Genomic DNA, 14,604 nt, shown 5'->3' with positions numbered 1-14,604 from the left:
CACACCGAGCTCAAAAGGTTGCCCATCATTGTTCTAAACCCTACCCTTTGAAACCTTGCCCTTTGAAGTGTATGTCTCCACCTTGCCTTAGGACAAATTGTGTTAATAAATAGCACAGGGTCCTTAGACAAGGGGTAGTCTTCTGTTCCTTTAGCTGAAGCTCCTCTGACCCCCAGTGCCTTTCAAAATTATCTTTCGTCCTTGGGCTCCTTCTTAATCTACATGCAGCTCCTTTCTCCAGATTGCTGAACCCTTTGTAAGGCTGGGACAAGAACCCTGGCACTTCACATAGAAGCTGGCACATAGTAAGTGTTTAGTAAATGTTTCTTGAATAAACAAACAAACGAATGAATGAGAGGTGAAAAAGGAACTGAGAGGAGAGAGGTTCTTCAACACCTAAAATCAAGTGGGAGAGGGGTGAGGCAACGCACGCTCATCATGAGAAAGGTCCCCTGAACTGAAAACACTTGTCATAGCAACTTGAAATTTTCACCTAGGAAATTAATCTTAGTTTAGAGAGTTAAAAGAAATAATTTAAAAAGTATTCTGTGCCTAGGATGAAGGCTAACCTGTTTGCTGTGTATACTGTAATTACATCAGCAAGACTACTTCTGAGAACTACTTTAAATTAGTAAAACTCAGAATGAAGACTCATCCTGCCCTGTGATGTGCTTTTCTGGGACGTTTCTGGGATGAACAGGAGGCGGGGCAGCTGAGTAAAAATGCACTTGCTGGGTCGCTGCCTGCACAACCCCACGGGCGCTGGCCCTGCCCTGCTCCCGGAGCACCTCACTCCCAGGGGCCTCAGTGGCTATGACAGCACATCACAGCTCACTCCCAAACCGAACAGCTGGGCTTCTTCACAGAAGGCACACGCACCTAAAGACCCGGGACAGGTGAGGAAAAGCCCTTAGAATTACTTTTCTTCCTTAGGCCTGACCATTGCTATCAATCACATTGGACTAAGAAAGTCATCTTGTGCAACTCTCCCCCACCCGCTGCCCCCAAATCTATACACATCAACATCAGACAGGAGAACTGGAGGCAGTTTGCTTTATTTTTGTCTTACACTTTAGCACAAGGTCTTTGCACAGAGTACACAATAAAAAACCTACTTGAAAATAATAATAAATATCAAATAAAGTATTCTTTAGCAAGCCAAATTATCCACAAAACTCTTCTATGCCCAAAATAAAATTGGAAATATTGCCATTTCCTTTAAAATTTCTGTGTTCCTCCTATACCTTGTCAAAAACGTAAAAAAAAATAAATAAAAAATAAAATCTGGTTTGCAGTCAATAGCTTCAAAATTCTAGAGGGTTACCTTTGAGTCTAGCGTACCATTTCTCCTCCCAAGGAAACTACTTAAAGTAGATCGCAACATTCTGTTGAAAGAGATGAGAACTACTGAAATATTTAAAGTAGTAGATCAGATTTCTGTTCTAGAAAACTAATTCAGGCAGCAAGGAATACATTTTAAAGCTCTAGCAAGAAAACCCATGAACGTTCAGGTTTTCTTTTTCCAAAAACTTAAACTTCTATACCCTCTCCACCTTGTCCCCTTAACCTGGAGACTTCAGGTTAAGATTCAGCATCAGCTCCACCTACGGCCTTTCAGCACCATCTACCCCTTTGAGTATGCAATGCGTCAAAGCATCTTAGAGATGCTTCTTTTTATATACCTATTATAATTTCTTTATAGGTCTCTTTCCCTCACTAAACCAGTACTACCTGTTCTTATTTATTAGTTTTGTAGCCCAGCATCAAACAGTGATGACCCAGAGAAGGGTTTCTGAATGAATCAATCTAAAAAAATGGATTATCTTCTGGTATTATAGTTGAAATGACCCAATAAGGGGAAATAGTACACTAAATATAAATGTAAATGTCTCTGAAATTTGAAGCTATTTTACATTTTTATGGTTGGATCAGAGTGAAGAGGACCCCAAAACAAATGCAGTTCTCTTCCTGGAATGTTAAATTATGTTTTCAATAATTTGGCTTGCTTAAAAATATTTTGTATTTAGTGAATATATTACTTAACAATCTTGCTGAGAACTCTGTAATTTTCCTAAATGCATTACTTTATTTCAATCATTCAGCCTTTTGCCACCCCTACCTCACACCACACATCCCCAGAGACACTTTCTCTATTATCTTAACTTGTCCTCCAAAACTCAATCTTTCTGCGAACTGTCCTAGTTAATTAATTCCACCTTCTAGGAAGCTGTCAGCTGTCCTTTCTGTCTTGTTATAGCACCAAAATACATACTAAATTCAAAGCTAAATTTTTAGATCGTTTGTGGGAGTGAGCATTAAAGATCATCAAGAATTTATCAGTCTAGGCTGAGACAGTATTTGAATCCTCCCAAAATCACAACAAAATTACAACAGAACTGCAGAACCGCCAACACTCAGAGCCACCTGAAATCTAGCTGAACAGAATTCCTACAACTAAGGATTTAAAGCAGCAGCCACACTGATACTGGTAGGAAGGGAAGAGATGCAGAACGAGAGGCTGGTACCACACCTATGTATACCGATAAAATCAGGAGGGATATCTCAGGTACAGCGGTCCCCCCCCCCCCAGGGTGAAGTGTCCCAGCCCCACACTAGGTCCCTCAGCCCAAGGTTCCAATGCCAGGAAGAGAAGTTCCCATAACTCTGGGCTGTAAAAACCTGCAGCGATTGTGGCTAAGTGAGACAGAGGCTGCTGGAGTCCCAGGCAGTTCCTCTTAACCCTTTGCACTCACTTGCTTTTTTCTCGATTCCTTTATTCTACTCAGGATTTAATTTTTTAAATACCCCAGATTTTACAAAGCGCGGCAGTAGAATAAAAAACTGGAGTTTCTTCTCATACAAACTTATTTATTTGGATTTTTTAATATTTCAAACTAGAGTCCCGGTGCATGAAATTCGTGCACGGAGGGGGGTTGTCCCTCAGCCCAGCCTGTACCCTCTCCAATATGGGACCCCTTGAGGGATGTCCAACTGCCCGTTTAGGCCCGATCCCACCGGGGATCGGGCCTAAACGGGCAGTCAGACATCCCTCTCACAATCCAGGACTGCTGGCTCCCAACTGCTTGCCTGCCTGCCTTCCTGATTGCCCCTAACCGCTTCTGCCTGCCAGCCTGATCACCCCCTAACCACTCTGCTGCCAGCCTGTTTGCCCCCAACTTCCCTCCTCTGTCGGCCTGGTCACCCCTAACTGCCCTCTCCTGCAGGGTTGATCACCTCCAACTGCCCTCTCTTGCAGGCTTGGTCCCTCTCAACTGCCCTCCCTTGCAGGCCGGGTGCCTCCCAACTGCCCTCCCCTGCTGGCCATCTTGTGGTGGCCATCTTGTGTCCACATGGGGGCAGGATCTTTGACCACATGGGGGCAGCTATATTGTGTGTTGCAGTGATGATCAATCTGCATATTACTCTTTTATTAGATAGGGTAGAGGCCTGGTACAGGGGTGGGGGCCAGCTGGTTTGCCCTGAAGGGTGTCCCTGATCAGGGTGGGGTTCCCTTGGGGTGTGGGGCAGCCTGAGCAAGGGGCCTGTGGCGGTTTGCAGGCTGGCCACACCCCCTGGCAACCCAAGCGGAGGACCTGGTACCTGGAATTTATTTTCCTTCTACAATTGAAACTTTGTAGCCTGGAGTGGAGCCAAGCCTAGGGCTCCCTCCGAGGCCGGCAGCCATTTGTGTTGGGGGTATAATTGAAACTTTGTTGCCTTAAGCGGGTGAGCCCGGCCAGGGTGTGCGGAAAGCTTTGCTTCCCCTGTTGCCGGCGGCAACCCTGGCCTGCTCTCTCAAGCTCCATTCTGCCGCCATTTGTTTGAATTTGTTTACCTTCTATAATTGAAACTTTGTAGCTTGAGTGGAAGCTTAGGCCTGGCAAGGGCAGGCGGAAAGCTTGGCTTCCTCTGTTACCTAGGAAACCTTCCTCTCTGTGGCTGTAGCCATCTTGGTTTGGGTTAAGTAGCATACTCGCTCTGATTGGATAGTGGGCGTAGCTTGTGGGTGTGTCAGAGGTATGGTCAATTTGCATATTTGTCTATTATTAGGTAGGATTATTGATACATTCAAAGAGTATAAAAAGAACTGCTACCGATGCTAACCGTGTCGAGTCACACTCGACATCCAAGTGCAAAAGGTTAAAGGGCCGGCACACGGACTTACTAGGACTCACTCCCTCTGAGCTTCAGCACTGGGGCAGCAGCTCAAAAGGTATCAGGAAATACAGGGAGAAACTAAATTGTCCAGCACCAGAGTGAGAACTGGAGGGGCAGCTTTCTTCCGACAGAAATGCTGGCAGAGGCCATTGTTCTTTTGATGAGTCCTCCCCCGACAGAGCTGGCAGGTGGGCACCATAACTGAGCCTCCATCAACTTAGCTAAAGCTATTGCCCCACCATGGCGATTCCCTGAAGCACCGCCCCATCCAACTTGTGGGTCCACCCAATCTATTTTCATTGGCTTTTCCAAACAAATGGCCTGTCTTGGCTCATGCTCAGACATTCTTAAAATCTCTCAAACAAGCAGCATCTGGCCTTGGTGTGCCTCATACCTCTCACTAAATTGCCCCAGTCCTGGCACTAGTGGCGGCTGGCCTTAGTTTGTAGCTTGGCCTCTCCTGGGCACCTCCAAGTCCAGCACAAGTAGCAGCCATCTGCAGACTGCTTTGCAGGTCCTGATGGGTGGCTCTAAGCAGGGCAAAGGTGGTGGCTGACCTTGGCCTGCACCTCCTGGGAGGTCTGAGATTCAGACCACATTGGAGTACCACCAACCACCTCCACAAGCACCACATTCTAGGGGCAGACTTAGCGGGCACGAGAGCCCTGCTAAGTCCTACTCTGTGGGGCCAGCTCCTGCACAGCTGATCCTCCATGGTGGTCACAGGCAGTCCTGGCAGCCAACTGGCCTGGGAGTAAATCCCTCCCATTGACGTGCCAACAGCAATCAAGGCTCAACTACAACAGGAAGGTGTACACACCCACACAGGGGTGCACCTAGAGTGCCCAGCTTGATGACTGGGGAGACTGTGCCACTGGACTCTACTACTGGACGCCGACTACATAAGACCACTCTATCAACCCTGGGAGACAGCAGCTCTACCTGATACATGGATACAAACAGGGAGGCTGCCAAAATGAGGGTACAAAGACACATGTTCCAAATGAAAGAACAGCACAAAACTCCAGAAGAACTAAACAAAATGGAGACAAGCAATATGCCAGATGCAGAGTTCAAAACACTTGTTTTAAGGATGCTCAATGAACTTAGGGAAAAAGTAGATGAACTTAAAACTTCAATAAAGAGATAGGAAACATAAAAACGGAACTAGAAACACACACACACACACACAAAAAAAACTAGTCAGAAATGAAGACTATATGAACTGAAACGAAGAATACATTACAGGAAATCAACAGTACAACAGCTGAAGCAAAGGATCAAATCAGATATTTGGAAGGCAAGGAAGCAGAAAACACTCAATCAGAACAGAAAAAGGAATCCAAAAAATGAGAATAAAAAAACCAAAAGAATAGTATAAGGAGCCTCTGGGACAACTTCAAGCATACCAACATTCACAAAATGGTGACGCGAGAAGGAGAAAAGAGCAAGAAATTAAGAACCTACTTGAAAAAATAATGTTGGGTCCTAACCAGTTTGGCTCAGTGGACAGAGCGTCGGCCTGTCGACCGAAGGGTCCCAGGTTCGATTCCGGTCAAGGGCATGTGCCTTGGTTGCGGGCACATCCCCAGTAGGGGGTGTGCAGGAGGCAGCTGATGGATGTTTCTCTCTCATCAATGTTTCTAACTCTCTATCCTCTCCCTTCCTCTGTAAAAAAAATATATATATATATATATTAAAAAACATAATGTTGGAAAACTTTCCTAATCTGGTGAAGGAAATAAACATGTAGGTCCAAGAAGTTCAGAGTCCAAAACAAGATGAAACCAAAGAAGCCCACACCAACACACATAATTAAAATGCCAAAGGTTAAAGACAAAGAGATAATCTTAAAAGCAGCGAGAGAAAAGCAGTTAGTTATCTCCAAGAAAGCTCCCATAAGATTGTCAGCTGACTTCTCAACAGAAACTTTGCAGGCCAGAAGGAACTGATTTAAAGTGATGTAAAGCAAGGACCTACAACCAAGATTTCTCTATCCAGCAAAGCTATAATTTAGAACTGAAGAACATATAAAGAGCTTCCCAGACAAGAAAAAGCTTAAGGAGTTCATCACCACGAAACCAGCATTACATGAAATGTTAAAGAGTCTTCTTGAAGAAGAAAAAGAATAAAATGGCAACAAACACGTATCTATCAACATTTGAATCTGAAAAATAAAATAGATGAACAAACAGACCAGAAACAGACTCAGAGATACAGAGAACATTTTGACAGTTGCCAGGGAGGAGATTTGGAGGATGGATGTAAAGATAAAAGGATTAAGAAGTAAAAATTGGTAGTATCAGAATAGTCATGGAGATGTAAAGTACAGCATTGGGAATCCTACATAATAAAATGGTAATATGTAAATTACCATCACTCCGCTACGCCCACGATTGGGCCAGCAGGAGGCGCAGGGGGCGGGACTCAGGGTGGCCGGGGTAGCTGATTGGGCCAGCAGGACGCTGAGCCGGAGGCTTTCGGAAGGCCTGGTGCACCAGCGGATAGACAGCCAGCTCCCCCGCGATCAAAAGCCAAAGCGGGGGATCTGGCCGGCTGTCTGCTCCGGCACAAGGCCTTTCGAAAGCCTCCGCCGCGCCGGAGGCTTTCGGAAGGCCTGGTGCACCAGCGGACAGCCAGCCAGCTGGTGCACCAGGTGCATGATTAAATCATGCACTGGGCCTCTAGTATAGTCAATAATATTCTAATAACTATGTATGGTGTCACCTGGGTATGAAATTTATCAGGATGATCACTTAGTAAGTTATATAATGTCTAATCACCAGGTGGTACACCTGGGATGAATACATTATTGTATGTCAACTGTAACTGAAAAATAAGAATTATATAAAATAAAAAAAAGTGTTATTCATAAAAGACTACTGTGCTCTGCAAACACAAAATGCACATCTCTCTTAAGGTCAGAGACTTCTTTTTTAAACCCTCACTCGAGGATATGGTTATTGATTTGAGAGAGAGAAGAAGGAGGGAGGGAGAGAGAAACATCAACGTAGAAAGTGAAACATTGATAGGTTGCCTCCCATACATGCCCCAATTAGGGATTGAACCCACAACCTAGGTATATGCCTTGACCTGGAATCAAATCTGCAACCTTTTTGGTGTATGGGATGATGCTACAATCAACTGAGCTAGCAAGTTGGGGGAAGGTCAAAGACTTCTTACACATCTTTGTCATCTCCCTCCACCCCTACTATGGCCTCTTCCCCAAACACAGCTCACAGCTCTAAGCCCTGCCATACTTGGCACTTAGTAAACAACTATCAACAGAATGAAAGCACCAATCCTAAAAGGCCATACCAAGATTTCAGCTAAAGAATCATCCAACTTATTAACTGACAGTAACTACACTAAGGCCAACCCTATATAATAAAGAGGTAATATGCAAATTGACCATCACTCCAACACACAAGATGGCCGCCCCCATGTGGACACAAGATGGCCGCCACAAGATGGCCAGTAGGGGAGGGCACTTGGGGGCGACCAGGCCTGTAGGGGAGGGCAGTTGGGGGCAACCAGGCTGGCAGGGGAGGGCAGTCAGGGGCAATAGGGCAGTTAGGGGCGACCAGGCCGGCAAGGGAGTGAAGTTAGGGGTGACCGGCCAGCAGGGAAGGGCAGTTGGGGGCAACCACGCCTGCAGGCAAGGACAGTTAGGGGTGACCAGGTCTGCAGGGGAGGGCAGTTAGGGGCAATTGGGCCGGCAGGGGAGGGCAGTCAGCGGCAACCAGGCCGGCAAGAGAGGGAAGTTAGGGGTGACCGGGCCAGCAGGGGAGGGCAGTTGGGAGCGACCAGGCCTGCAGGGGAGGGCAGTTGGGGGTGACCAGGCCGGCAAGGGAAGGCAGTTAGGGGGTGACCAGGCTGGCAGGGGAGGGCAGTTAGGGGTGACCAGGCTGGCAGGGGAGGGCAGTTAGGGGTGACCAGGCTGGCAGGGGAGGGCAGTTAGGGGTGACCAGGCCAGCAGGGGAGGGCATTTAGACGTCGATCAGGTTGGCAGGGGAGTGGTTAGGGGTGATCAGGCAGGCAGGCAGGCAGGCGAGCAGATGGGAGCCAGCAGTCCTGGATTGTGAGACTGCCCATTTAGGGGTCCCAGATTGGAGAGGGTGCAGGCTGGGCAGAGGGACACGCCCTCCCCTGTGCATGAATTTCATGCACCGGGCCTCTAGTCTATAATAAAAGCGTAATATGCTAATTAGACCGAACAGCTGAACATCGAACGACTGTCTAGATGACCTTCCGGACAACCATCCGGGATCACGCTATGACACCCACTGGCACAAGGCCAGCCAAGGTAGGTGAATGCAATTGGTCGGGGGCCCGGCCATCACCCCATGATCGCCCCGCAGAGGGAGGCCCAGGCCACTGGCCCATGGGGTGATCAATCGGGGAGCTGCATGATCGCCCCAAAGAGGGAGGCCCAGGCCACCAACAGGCAGGCTGCGGTGGGTGGGGTCTCCCTCTGCGAGGGAAGCCGGTGCCGGCAGCTGGGGGAAGGACGGCCTACTCTTGCATGAATTTTGTGCATTGGGCCTCTACTACTGTATAAAAGCTTTCATTTCAATTATTTGATTTGTATCAGTTTTTACTGATCATGTTCAAACTGACTTCTAGCCATCTTTGCAATATCTTCATTGTTGCTTATTGCTCTCACTAGGCACAAACTCCTCAAAGCTGGCATATGTCTTATGTATTTCTGTCTCTGAGAAGACACAATACTGGGCTCAGTACCCGTTTGCTAAAGGGCATCCACTCTGGGCATTAGTGTAACACTTCTTATAGCTGTTCTGACAGATAATTATCTTAAAGTCATGATTTACTTTAGAGCCACACTATAATACCGATATAAACCCAAAATGTCTTATACTGAATTCTAGTAGAATCAAGCAACATGTTTAGAAAAACTGGAGAAATTCTCCCTGAGACTCTCATGATTCAATTTGAGAAGCGGCCATCTCCACCGATTTTGTCTAACACCAGGGTTACACAGGAGCACTGAGTAAAAATCCAAGGTTTTTACTGGCTCTAGCCTCATTCTGACAAAATACTAGAAGCTTAAGTCTGCACTGCCTTCAAGGTTGTGTGTAACATTTCAGATTTAAGTTTGGCACAACTGGTTCTTCTGACTTAATTACATTCATTCTATTTTAATTCTATCCCATTCTCAAAAAGTCATGATACATTCGACCCTTAGCCCCAGTTGGATCAAGTTCTGTGAGGGTCCTTCTTTTCCATCTTTACAGTCACCGCTACATTGGCCCTTATGTTTCTACTTGGACCAGCCCAACAGTCTAACTGGATTCTCTACTTCCGGTTTTTCTTGTGTCTAATCCATTAGTCATACTGCTCCCAAACTGGTCATCCCCCTTTCAGTCAGTGGTGCAAAAAGTTGGATGATTTAGTCATCCCCACTCCTCATTCCGTGCACGCCCCTCCCCTCCCCCCCCAACACTTGGCAGTATCTGGAGACATGCTGTCACAACTAGGGGGCAGAGGCCAGGGACGCTGCTCAATACCCTGTAATGCACAGGACAGTCCCTCCCACAACAAAGAATGATCTGACCTATGTCACCTTGTTGCTTTGGGCCAGTCATTTACATTCTCTGAATGTTAGTTTCCTCATTGGCAAAATGGGGCTAAAATACCACCGTAAAGGGCTGTCAGGAGGATTACGTGCTGCTGTAGACCAGCGGTCGCCAACCTTTCGGACCTCACGGACCACCAGTAGTCGGCGGACCACCGGCCGGCAACCGCTGGCACGGAGAACACTGAGCGCTATGCCTAAGCACTGGGTACTTTCACACATTAAAAAACTGCTGTTCCTTTCTTCATTTTTCTCAAACAGAATTATTCCCACAGCAACAAGGCTAGAATGGACACTGATAATGGGAACAAATGCTTACAAGGAGAAGAGTTAAAATAAGAAGGGTCTTCCTGGGCCTGGATAAACTGTATGTCAATAATACAAGCAAGGCTGCTGAACCATGGTTAGGACCAGTCCTGTTAGTCTGGAAAGATGTTAGTGTCATTATAAAAAAGTGCAGATTTAAGTCCCGCCAGTGTGGCTCAGTGGCTGAGCGTTGACCTGTGAACCAGGAGGTCATGGTTCGATTCCTGGTCAGGGCACATGCCCAGGTTGCGGGCTTGATCCCGTGTGGGGTGTGTAGAGGCAGCCGATTGGTGATTCTCTCATCACTGATGTCTCTCTCTCCCTCCCTCTTCCTTACTCTCTGAAACCAATGAAAACATATTTTTAAAACAATGCAGATTTAGGAAACTGCAGGCTGATGAGCCTGCCATTGGAAAGAAAATGGCCACATTAAGATGCTGTAGACTGAGAAGGGACTGAAAGGATCCTGACACAACTGCCTAACTCGGGAAACACTCGGCATCGGATGGATCTGGAATGCTATGTGCAATCTGACGGGCAGGACTTTTCATGAGGCTTGAGTACAATGACAATTGGGTAGATTTGTAATCATTGGAATAACTGCCCAATACTCTAAATGGACGTCTCCATTTCCTCTCCAAACCCACTTCCTTTCTGTTGCAACTGAGGAATTTTGCCTCTACTATCTGAGGTCAAGCCCTCCACAAGTGTCCTGGACACCATCTCTCCAAGACCCTCCTCTGCCAGATTCCTCTTCTCTATCCCATCTCTTGCAGACCATCCCTTCCCACTTCCAATACCCCCACCCGCCGCCACCGCCCTCCCGGGCCCACAGTTTCGGCCCACGTCCCAGCTCCTCCCACACCCTTTCAGGCAACCTGTGTCCGCTTCCTCACCTCCCAGCTGACTTCCGTTCCTATCACTCGGCTAAAGTAGGACAAATCCAAAGACACTTTCCCGTCTTCACTTTATTGTCAGGTTCTGAACTTGCATTCAGAAAGCCAAAATAGAATGAAAAAGTTGCAGAAGTAGCAGAAACTTGAAAAGATTTTGACAACAGTAAGTTCAGAATGAGTCATGATCTTGCAAAAACAGAAAAACATTCTGCTGCGTACTGGTCAAAAGGCACTCGGACCCAGTTCTGAAGGTATCTTACAAAAGACACTTTTAACCGATCGCTACTTCTTGAAGATGCAACCTGTTGCCCTGGGGAATGAGTGTTAGTAGGAAGGCTCACCTGGCAAAAAGCAGGATCTTTTCTGGAATCAACACGGCATTAAAAATTTCATCTAAACTCAAGGCTAAACGAATCTGATTGGCAGTCAAGCCAGTGTCATAACCTTACATTTAGTAAGTGAGACAACATACCCAAACTTAAATCCAGGCTTTTTGGCTCAGAGGAAAGTCCGATTTTCCGGCTCAGTTGAGAATGCTCAGACATGTTTTCAGAAAGTCAAGAAACCGGTGCTACCGAGCACCCTTTACTCCGGGGAAGGGACGGCCAGGCCTGCAGTGCCCGGGGGAAGCTCAGGTTCCTGCCCCACCCGACTGGGGACGCTGAGTGGAAAGGGACCCACGATGAGCAATCATGAGACCTTCCAGGTTAGAATCACACTCCTCCCCCTGTGGGTTTTAATTTCTTTCGCCCCCCACCCCGGCCCTCGGAAAAGGGCCCAAGGCGAAGGTGTCATCTGCGGGTAGGCTGGCGTCCCTCCTAACAGCACCCCAGGGGGGTCGCCCAGCAAATCCAGGGCTTCCTGAGTCTGGGACCGCCCCCGCCCCTGCCCGAGCGCCCAGCCGCTCACCCGCGTGGGACATGGGCCCGGTGAGGTTCCCGTGGCGCTCCTCGTTGTAGATCACCACGGCCGAGGCGTTGCTCCGCGCCGCCACCAACACCTTGTCCTTGAAGGTGCAGCCCCCACGCGCCACCAGGGCGACCCAGGGCGCGGCTCCGCGGCCGCCAGGCGCCGGCACCACGAAGCGTGTGTCGGGCGCGCAACCCTCAGGGTCGCCGTCCCCGGCGCGGGGGACGCCCACCAGGCCCAGCGCGCCCTCCTTGGGGGAGCTGTCGCCGAAGCGGCCGCTCTCCGAGACGCTGCACACGGTCCGGTTCGTCTGCCGGTCCACGTACTGGAGGCTCACCACGGCCGAGTACCACTCGAGCGCCTGGCCCCCGGCCCCCGGCGCGCACAGGGCCAGCGCCAGCAGCGCCGGCAGCGCCAGCGCCCCGCGGACCGCGCCGCCGGCCTCGGGCCGCCGCGCCATGGACCCGCCACCAGCGAGGAGCGGCCGGGCGGGGCTCCCCGGGGCCTGCGGGAGCGCCAGCGTCGGAGGAAGCTGAGGAGCGAGGGCCGAGCGTCCGCCGCCGGCGGGAGAGCGCGAACGGTGGGCGGGCGGAGCGCACGCGCACGCGGCGTAGAGCAGGGGTGGGTGGGACGACGGAGGGGCGGGGCCACAGGAGGAGCGCCGGGGCCACGGACTGGAGGGGCGGGGCTGCGGGGCAGTGGGCGGGGCTGCGGGGCAGTGGGCGGGGCGGCGGAGGGAGGGGCAGTGGGCTGCGGAGCCCCGGGTGGCTCGCGGTCGCGCGGGCCCAGAGCCGGAGGAGCCCGCGGGCGAGGAGCTCGCGCCGCAGCCCACGCCCTCGCTGGCGCCCAGGCGGCGGGAGCCCCGGGCCAGCCTTGTGCAAGGGGGACCCCCGGTGCCCCGGAAGCCACGGGTAAGTGACCGCCGAGAAACGGGAAGCTTCTCCGCGAGGCGTGGGAGCGGGATTGTGTAACACTACTCAGCGGATGTTGATGAAGAATTTTTTTTAGAAGCATTTAATTTTTAATTTTTTGTGTTACTTTCAGAGAGGAAGGGAGAGGGAAGAGAGAAACACTGATGAGCGAGAATCATTGATGGGCCGCCTCCTGTACGCTCCCTACTGGGGATCAAGCCCATGGCCCTTTACTGCAATGAGCACGGGACCCTTCACTCCGCAGCCCCATGCTCTATCCGCTGAGCCAAACCAGCTAGGGCTGTTTATGAAGAATTTACTGTGGCAAAGGACTTGCTTGTCTAAGACACTTAAAAATCCAATTAAAAAATTCAAAGCTTCATTTTCCAGAAACGTTTTGTTACCAATTTTGTAATGCTAATGATTCCTTAAGGCTTTTCTCAAGTGTTATACTCACAAGAACCCTTTTATTGTGTTTTTTTTAATATATATAATCTGTAGTTTTTAAAGAAATGTATTTTATTTATTTTTTACAGAGAGGAAGGGAGTGGGATAGAGAGTTAGAATCATCGATGAGAGAGAAACATCGATCAGCTGCCTCCCGCACACCCCTTACTGGGGATGTGCCCGCAACCAAGGTCCATGCCCTTGCCCGGAATCGAGCCTGGGACCCTTCAGTCCGCAGGCCGACACTCTATTCACTGAGCCAAACCAGTCAGGGCTATAATATGTAGTTTTGAAGTAAGTGCATCAAACTTAAATTGTACAGTAATAAATAAATAAAAAAACTAGTTTGGCTATAAATAAACCTGCCTGGAAACTTCTGCAGGAGGAGAAGTTGCCTCTAGCTCCCCTCCCTCCTTCGTCCCAGCGCCTGTACTGGCCCGGCAGCTGTTGCCACTCCCACAGGCCTTCCTTTTGGGCCTGAGACGCTCTCACATTCTCTGTTTGTTACCCATCTGTCTCGGACTGTGTTTAAAACTGTGCTCCAGAATGCAGCCTGGCCCACATCCCAAGGTTCCCTGGAAGTTGAAATTTCCTGTCCCGTTCTCAGCAGGAAGTTGGTTAAAAGGCGGGAAGGCCCGCATGCCTGGGAGAGGGAGGTAAGTGAGGCGCAGTGCGCCCGGAGCCTTGCTAGTGGGAGTGGGGTTCTCAGGGCGCCGCTGGAATAGGGATTTCCGGAGGCCCCAGAGGAGGATGAGATGTGGTGGAAATCTTTATTTGAGTGGGATTACATTCCTCCATTTGCAAAGTCCCATTTCCCTTAAACTAGTCCTAGAAAGGGTGAAGCTGGGCCAGCAGAGCTAAAAGCAATGCCAGTGTCCAGTTTCCGTTCCCTGGTGGAGCTGAGTGGGCAGGGCACCAGGCTAGTTGCAGTCCGTTAGTTCATGGCGTGTGGGGTCCACGCAGCTGTGGGCCACAGGGGCGAGCGCAGGGCAGGAGCCCCACACGCCAGGAGTCAGGCAGGAGCAGTGAGAGAGAAGGGCAGGAGCTACGCTTTGTGTAGGAGCTTACACACCAAATCTCCCTGTGCTTGCAGGGACCATGCCTGTACACCTGCTCTGGCCAATGCCCTGTTCCCAGGGGTGACGGACAGGCAAGCACCCTTCCCCGTCACCTAGACTGCGCTGGGCAGACTTCTGCCAGTTTTGTCCAGTCCCTTCCCCCAGGGTCTGTGGGGAACAGATGTGGAGTGTTAAACTGCAGCTTTGGGGCACAAACGGCTGCCTGTATTGACTGGCCTCCCCTTTGCGCCTTTCCTGTTGGCTAATTAACTAGGGGCCCGGTGCATGAAGATTCGTGCACGGGTGGGGGGGTGGGGGTGGGG

At 49.8% G+C, this 14,604-nt stretch overlaps 1 protein-coding gene across 1 annotated transcript in view; it reads right to left on the bottom strand.

Annotated features, from left to right (window-relative positions):
* The window catches only part of RNF149 (ring finger protein 149), a 39,722-nt gene extending 27,272 nt beyond the window's left edge, over window positions 1-12,450 (bottom strand). Inside the window, exon 1 of the mRNA XM_079792900.1 lies at window positions 11,866-12,450. Coding sequence (XP_079649026.1) covers window positions 11,866-12,325 — 460 coding nt within the window. The 5' untranslated portion in view covers window positions 12,326-12,450. The remainder of the gene's footprint in view (window positions 1-11,865) is intronic.
* Between the last annotated feature and the right edge of the window lie 2,154 nt (window positions 12,451-14,604).

Source organism: Cnephaeus nilssonii (genome assembly GCF_951640355.1).
Source record: "Cnephaeus nilssonii genome assembly, chromosome: 15".
Taxonomy (NCBI): domain Eukaryota; kingdom Metazoa; phylum Chordata; class Mammalia; order Chiroptera; family Vespertilionidae; genus Cnephaeus; species Cnephaeus nilssonii.
Note: the sequence above shows the minus strand (reverse complement) of the source record. Positions and strands in the feature narration are given on the sequence as shown.